The 8648-nt window shown below is 42.1% G+C and overlaps 1 protein-coding gene across 1 annotated transcript; it reads right to left on the bottom strand.

The window, feature by feature from the left end:
• Positions 1-422: 422 nt before the first annotated feature.
• On the bottom strand, positions 423-6572 carry LOC121758544. The gene is made up of 4 exons (XM_042153927.1): positions 6235-6572; positions 5195-5552; positions 3390-4395; positions 423-3073 (listed from the first exon to the last, which is right to left on the bottom strand). The coding sequence occupies exons 2-4, from the start codon at positions 5356-5358 to the stop codon at positions 677-679; spliced, it is 3567 nt and encodes a 1188-aa protein (XP_042009861.1). The 5' UTR covers positions 5359-5552; positions 6235-6572; the 3' UTR covers positions 423-676.
• Between the last annotated feature and the right edge of the window lie 2076 nt (positions 6573-8648).

Here is an 8648-nt window from a genome sequence, read left to right as displayed (position 1 = left end):
TGGGTGTATGTAAGTGATCAGAATATTTGGAAGCGAATCCTCAAAAGAGAATAGGTGTAATAATTATTTGAGAAACATATGAATACTAGCAAAAGATGAGGAATAAATGGGAGACAACTAATTATAATTTCAACGTATGCGATTCTGAAACGATTATCATTCTTTTATTATTCTCATTATTCATTTGTCACTACTATGAAGTAGAGTAGCTAGCTGTCCACCTTCACCATGTCCACACCCCAACATATCAACTTACGATAATTCCATTAAATTCACCTTACTTATTAAGTATTTTTAGTTTCCTCACTTCATACCATGCTAATTATCTATATCAACCATGAATTTGCCATGCATTCACCTCTTTAATTATGGGGATTAAAACAAAGTGATCTATCCTCATACAAGCAAACACACAAAAACAGTTACTACTATCTTAATTCAACTTATTATTCAAAGAAAGATCCTTTCCTTTTACACACAAAAAGAGTTATCTTAATGCAACTCGGTATACAAGATGCCCCTTTATCATCTCTCATCATCACCTTCATCAGACTCTATATACTATGAAATAACTCGAGCCATCAGATGCCACATTTTGATGCAAAACAAAGTCGCTTAACCGGTCATCCATGTTCGTCAAGCACCTCTTCGCTTTCTGGTGAGTCATCGATGATGATTATTTCCTTGCATCCGCCACCAGAAGAATCTTCCTTCTGAGTGCCCACTCACTATCATACGCTGTTGTGCGAGTATCTGGGCTGATCAAACTGAACCCATTACCATATTCGTGATATCCCGGAGCAGACGTGGGTTTCACACTCGGATTCATTGTCGTTGGCGGATGACAAGGTGGCCTATAGTTAGTAGGAATCTTGAAAGGATCAGATGGATTGAAGTCTGAGTGGTGTGCAGGCATGTAAGAAGGACCTTGAGATAGCATATGGTGAAAGGAGTTGGGCTCATTCTGGTTATGTCTGTCATTTTCAGCACATAACCTCACACCGGGATGCTCTATCATCGTGCTCGACTGGCTAGGCAGATTATCCTCTTTATTCACAACCATTAAGTTCTTCCCCATCAGTCTCAGGACAGGATTTGAAGTAGAAGGACTTGGAAACTCACTATCTCGGAACATTGCCTTGGGATTATGTGGAACATAACCTAAGGCTGAACTCGTTGGCTCCTTCTCAGAGAGTGTTTCTGCTGTTAAGTCAATGAAGCAGATTTCATTCTTGGTAATCTGCTTCTCCTGGGGAATAACTGAGAGTGGAGTCACAGTCCGTCGCCTTAAAATTTGTGATTCTTGATAATTCAAAGAACCACCTTGCAGCGAGGCATCCTTCCTAGAGCAACAACATGGTTGTATATTCTGGACTTCATAACTCATCTTGACATGGTTAGGCTCTTTTTCTACACAACCAATCTGCTCAAAGGGAGGAAAACCTTCGACAACAGGATTGTTCCTCTCTGCTGTGAAGTGTGATTGTGAAGATAAGTTAGTGGTGGATATCGAACTAGATCTTCCAGCAATGGAATTCGACACTGTTGACATTGCAGAAATGGGAGAATCCGATGAATCCATATCAACAACTTCATGCCCACCATCAGAAGATTGTATCCGGCAAGTGGTCAATGATGAATGTCCCAATAGTTCTTCCGAGCCCATACGCCCAGGACTCGGCAAAAACGAGCCTGGTGGTCCCGGTATGGGAATTGGATCGACATCAACAAAGTAGTTTCCTTGAGCTTCATCACCATCCATTTCTGACATTTCATGACTATCAGGAGTAACCAAGTTTTCACCGGCATTGTCTGCATGAAACATCTCTCGGTCAGAATGGAACACTAGCTCAGTCGGGCAATGCCCATCATATGCTTTGCTATAATATTGTGAAACGGATCCAACAGGAAATGCAGAATCCAGTGATTTGTTAAAGGAAACAAAAGCTTCTCCATCAGTTTCAGCTGGTTCACAAACAAAATCATCCATCATTTCAACCTCTTCTCCCAAGACACTATCAATAGGAACACTGCCAGCCATAAAAGAATCAATTTTGTTTCCAACATTATCACTATCAGACTCGTGTGATGTCTCTGAACCCTTAGACGTCATGTCTCCTTCACTTGTGTTCACAAATCTCCCTATCCTCTTATGAAGTTTCAAAACCCCAGTTCTATTGCTGAAAGGCTCACCACAGTTCTTTTTCACTACAAGATTATCTTCTACATGAAATGTAGGTTGTGAGACTACTGCCTCATCATCTGACCGTGATGTGCAACGCAGCCGAGGGTTCTTGAAACTTGAAAGATCTCTCCCTAAGTTCTTCTTCGGTTCCTCACCAGATGGATGCTTAACAGACAACAGCATTGTCCTCAAAGACGAAAATTTCCTACCTCCAGGTGACATTGCATGGCCCAACGACCTTTTTTTTGGAGTAGCTATCACGCCTTCATTAGAAAAAGTGCGATGGTGGGAGATGCTTGAGCCGCCAAAAGAGCTACTAACATTTTTCACCGTCAGACTGCTGCTCCCGATTCTCTTATTACTGCGAGAAGGGGCCTGATTTTCTGCACGATTTGGAGGATCCAAAAGCCGCTCATGAACTGATGAGATGTCTTTTCTTGACTGCTTAACATTAAATTTGGACGCCAAATGATTCTTCTTTTCAGTTCTGTGTTCAGATCTCAACAAAGAAAATCCGGGTTCCTTTCTTAAACAAGGCAGTTCGTGGACTCCTTCAAGAGATCTGCATAGGTTCTCCTTTCTTTTGAGGCCTTCAGGAGGTAACACGGGATTTTCATTGGATGAAATTGGGGATATTGGGACACTATTTCCTCTATCACCAAGTAAAGAAACACTTTTTACTTGCAAGTTCTTCAAACTTTTATCTGGATGCTGAATTTCTAGTTCAAGATTGTTCTTCTTTTTAAGACCAGTACGCTTGGAGCGTACCCACCCTTTAATCATTCCAAAATCATTGAACTTCATATGATCAGAGGCTGTAGGGGACTTTGTAGGATCGTCCTCCTCGTGACTTTCAGAGGGATGAACCTTCGTTTGACCATCATTAATCTGTGAACAACACGGGGGAGACTTCAAAGAAAAGATGACAAACATATTAAGCATTCGATACATACTAACTGTCACGAGCCTGACTCCACAAAATCACGATTATATAGAATGAATATAGACAAATAGTTAGGTATAAGATGAAAATACTAAGTCACAGATCTCCATATTAGCTTGAAACAAATATTTAGAAGCTAATTTCTCAGCTTTTCCCAAAGAAATCTTTCTATCGGCTCATGAATATAAGGCAGACAATATAATGAGCATTCAACTAGAGTACTGCAGATGAAGATAAAAAGAAACTGAAGACATGGCATACCTCAAGCATGGGGTAGTAAGTTTTAGGACCATGTGGAGGGCAGTCTGAAAGTTGATCGGGAACGGGGGAGCAACTTCCTTGGCCATCAAGAGAGTTCTTCTGAACCTCAAGTCTCTGGACAGTATGCTTCTTCTTCCTCTTAGTCAAATGCAATTGGATTCCTTTATCTCTTTTGACCAACTTGCATGCTCCGGAATCATTAACATTCGACTTTGAAGATGGATGGTTGAGCTTTGATAGAATTCGAAGTTTAGTGCCACATGAGTCGATATATACAGCACCGCCTTCACAGTTGATGTCTTCAAAATCCAGTGGAGAACATGTTTTCTTCATCTTCTCCTCCTCAATCGACACCTCCGGATCCTGAGGGTGAAGGCCAGTATTCGAAGCCCACCTTGTTCCATTTCTTTTATCAAGATCCTCCAAGGTACAGCGTAGCGCTGTTTCATATATGTCGACCATCAATCTTGTTTTCCGTGGTTTTATTCTATGCTTGTTCACTTTGGGATTTGCTGTCCATTCGATTGTTGACTCTCCAGAAAGGCATTGGTCTATGTGGGCATTCAAAGTGGTGTTAGAAGACGATGAGAATGTCTTGCACACGGGGCACACTTTCGAAGTCATTGTTTCCGAAACCACAGCAGTATCTTCGTTTGCTCTTTGTTCAACAATCAATCTGCACTTCTTAACTGGGCTTTGAATATTGATTTCAGCCTTCTTGGACTCCCGAATTGATTGAAATTCTTTATCCTCTTCACATTCACTCGAGTTCACGTTGTCAATGTTAAGAGCTGGCCGTTTGCAAACACCACAGCCGTTCGACTCAGGAAATTTCACATCAGAATACCTCAAACTATCAACTACACTTTGATGAGATGGGTTTCTCACAGGCTGAAAAGGAGGTAATACATCCTTCACTCCATGCTTCAAACAAAGCTGCAAATTCTTCTGAGAGAATGGCCAGTTATTCTTGATTTCTTTGCCTCTTGTATTGAATACATAATCCCTGAAGCAAAACAAGCAAAACATCAACATTAAAACCAAAAAATCAGCAGCAACTTGCATCAGAGAAGTGACCATCAAATCACCCAAACTGAACAACAAAGGCCTATATTTAGCAAACAGAAACACCACTAAAAAAAGAGCTCTGGACAGAGGATTCAAAGGCCACAGCAAAGAAACAAATCTATATCTCACAACCAGATCATCAGATACTGGTTGGATCTGACCAATCAAGGAGGCCCCAAGAAATAGCAAGACCATGAGAGAGGAGGACTATACAACAGGTTATCAAGGCCTGACTTCAACAGATCTACCCCAAGCAGCTGCTGCTGCTGATTACTCTCACCACTGCCATCATCACCACTTTTCAGTTGAGGGATTTCACAGAGATCTGAAGGAGGGTTTTCAGTGGATAACATCTGCTGCTATCCTTGTCTTCCTCCTTGTGCTGTTTAGCCAAAACAGTCACAAGAACTTCCCCCCCTCCCCAAAAACGCCGGATATATATAACAACAGTAGGCCGCGCCTCCGTTACCCCACCACCGCAGAATTAAACAACCCCACCTCAGAGCTGGCCGTTTGCAAACACCACAGCCGTTCGACTCAGGAAATTTCACATCAGAATACCTCAAACTATCAACTACACTTTGATGAGATGGGTTTCTCACAGGCTGAAAAGGAGGTAATACATCCTTCACTCCATGCTTCAAACAAAGCTGCAAATTCTTCTGAGAGAATGGCCAGTTATTCTTGATTTCTTTGCCTCTTGTATTGAATACATCAGAAAGAGAGTGTTTTTTTACCTTATGGAGAAGTTGGGAAGTGGGTTTTTGTCATCAAGGCCTGACTTCAACAGATCTACCCCAAGCAGCTGCTGCTGCTGATTACTCTCACCACTGCCATCATCACCACTTTTCAGTTGAGGGATTTCACAGAGATCTGAAGGAGGGTTTTCAGTGGATAACATCTGCTGCTATCCTTGTCTTCCTCCTTGTGCTGTTTAGCCAAAACAGTCACAAGAACTTCCCCCCCTCCCCAAAAACGCCGGATATATATAACAACAGTAGGCCGCGCCTCCGTTACCCCACCACCGCAGAATTAAACAAACCCCACCTCACCTAAAGAAAAAAGATCTCAACTTTTCCAATTAATCCATCAATCCTGCAAGGATTACATACAAATAGAACGCGTCAACACAAGAACCACAAGTTTGAAATATTTTCAGACGGGAACAGTAGATTCTAGACCCCTTCTTTCAACGTCATTTTATGTGGTCGTAATGAGTGATCTAAGACACATTTGGAGCGGTATGGGAGAGCAAGAAAAAGGCCCAATTTTGGGGGGATTAAGTAGAGATAAGACCTAATCAATCGTCATTTTATGTGGGTAAACCAAGGCAAAGTACACAAATTTCGTCGATGGCAGACAACTAAGCGCTTACGCACTCCCAAAACCCAACATCAAGAAAGCGATATTTGAATTTTGGATTCAAAATCACAAAATTAATTCGATCGAGAACAGTACTAGAAAAAACCCCTCATTCAAAGAAGATGAACGACCAGATTTACTGGTTTGCTTTCACAAAAGGGAAGACTTGTGCAAAGTCCGTCAAAGATTTCTATTCACAGATCATAAAATCACAGAAATAGTAACCAATTTATCACGAAAATCAGCAAAAAATTGAAAATGGGGGTTTAGTCCAAGAGACAAAGATGAAGATGTGAGAGGATACAACCAAAAAAATCTGGTTCAAAACGAAGAAAATAGCAAAAGAAATGAAGAAAATCTTGCTCCAAACCCTCCACCACGGAAAAGAAAAACAGCAGGATATTTCCATACACACCTTTTTAGCTTTGAAACTCTTTGCTAAATGAAGAAAATTGGGTGAGGAAATGAGGTTATCGGATGTATAATGGAGAGGTTAGATAGGTAACAGTGAAAGAGAGAGAGAACTGAAATTGGAAGTGAAGAAGGGGAGAGAAAAGCAAGAAAAAGGGAGGTTTGGGCATCAGGTTCTTCTCAACCTCAGAAAGCAGGTTATACCATTAATCACCCCACGATTCAGCTCACTCTCTGTGAATATGCGTGAGACAAGATTAAAGAAAAAGGTGAAAATGTAGAGAGAGAGAGGAAGGAGCAGTCATAGTCTAAAACAAAAGCTGTCCTATCCTATACCTGCCCTACACCCATGGGTTTTTTTTCTCGAATTATTTAATGCCATACACATTTGAACTGATTTTTTCTTTCTTGTTCATCATTTTCTTATTTCTTGCATGATTCATGAATGTGTGTGTTATTTCGGATTTAGCCTCTTTCTCACTATAAAATTACAACTTTACAGCAGAAGCCGACAACTCCAAGAATTGTTATTACTTTTATTTAATTTAATGTATTTAAATCATACTCCCTCCGTCCCGGGCTACTCGCTCATTTCCTTTTCGGCTCGGAGATTAAGGAATGAGTGTATAGGAAAGTCAAAAATGACGGCTGTAGGTGAAATATTTTACTAAAAATGGAAAGAGTGCAAGTAACTTGGGACGCCCAAAAAGGAAATAAGTGCGAGTAGTGCGGGACGGAGGGAGTAATTTTGATTAGTTTCTTGTTAATTCTATAACAGCATCCGCGGCTGTTAGCAAGACGCTGTATGTCCGTCCATGCCAGCGGCACTGCATCGCTGTCCACGCTGCGCTCTTGCTGCTGGTGCGGCGCTGCTCGATGCATCGAGCACGTCCGTGCCAGCGAGCAGCTGACGTGACGCGTTCTAATTGGCCTACGGCATTTCCGTTGGAAATTTAATTTTTATTTTTTTAAAAAAATGAAAATAATACCAAAAATTAAAAAAATATTTTTTCAGAATCCCAAAATCTGGCTGTTTTTTACCGTTTTCTGGATTTATTTTTATTTTTTTTATTTTTATTATCCTCAAAATCATCTATAAATACACACATTCATCATTCATTTTTCACATCAAATCATCTCCCATTCATCTCTCATTTATATTTTTTCATACAACTTATATCTACATCTTCCTCTTTTACTCAAACCCTCAAATGGATTTCACTCATCTCATTGCGGAAACGGAGCGCGAAAAACAAGAATACTATGAACAACATCGTGCTGCCTTTGAAGCCTATGTCGCAGCGAATACCCTCACCCTTCCTCCTCAACCAACTAGATCAACTCGCCGATACATCCATCGTGACCGGAGGGAGCCAACGAAAGGCTCGTTGCCGACTATTTTTCCGACCAGCCGCGGTTTCCGGAAGATTACTTTCGGCACCGTTTTCGCATGTCAAAACGCGTGTTTATGCGTATTGTCAACACATTGTCCTCCCGTGTTGAATACTTTCAAACAAGTACAGACACAACCAGTTGGCAAAGTCTCTCGGCGTTGGAGAAGTGTACGTGTGCCATTCGACAACTTGCTACTGGGCAAACGGCTGACCTCTTCGACGAGTATTTGCATGTCGGTGAGTCCACTGGAATCATTTGCCTTAAAAAATTTTGCGAGGACGTTCGTTCAGCTTTCGGGGATGAATTCCTTCGGGCACCCACCACCGATGATTGCCAACGGTTGCTTCGTCTTCACGAAACAGTCCATGGTTTTCTCGGTATGCTTGGCAGCATTGACTACATGCATTGGAGGTGGAAGAATTGTCCGACTGCTTGGAGGGGGAAACCCTTAAGCGGCCACAAAGGCGACGGCCCAACACTTATCCTTGAAGCGGTCGCCGACTACCGCCTATGGATTTGGCATGCATATTTCGGTGTTGCCGGATCCAACAACGACTTGAACGTGTTATATTCTTCACCACTCTTCAATGATGTGTTGAATGGTGTAGCACCGACGATCGACTACACCGTCAATGGAAATACATACCACATGGGTTACTATCTCGCCGATGGTATCTACCCAAGGTGGTCGACTTTCGTGAAGACGCTCAACAACCCGCAAGACCCGAGACGAGTTCTTTTTTAGCAGCGTCAAGAGTCCGCTCGTAAAGACGTCGAAAGAGCTTTTGGGGTCCTTCAAGCCCGATTCAACATTGTGAAGGCCCTGTCTGGGCTGTGGTACGTGAAAAATATCGCCGACATCATGTACACGTGTATTATCTTGCACAACATGATTATAGCCGACGAAGGACCGAGGGCGGCTAGCTTTTACGACGAGGATGAAGCCGGTAGCTCAACGTCGAGGTCTCCCCCATGCCGAGGTGTGCATACGACGGTGGGTGAGAGGATTGAAACAAGGCACAC

The sequence above is a fragment of the Salvia splendens genome, chromosome 12, assembly GCF_004379255.2.
Source record: "Salvia splendens isolate huo1 chromosome 12, SspV2, whole genome shotgun sequence".
Lineage (NCBI taxonomy): Eukaryota > Viridiplantae > Streptophyta > Magnoliopsida > Lamiales > Lamiaceae > Salvia > Salvia splendens.
The sequence above is the reverse complement of the archived record's forward strand: the minus strand, read 5'-3'. Positions and strand labels throughout refer to the sequence as shown.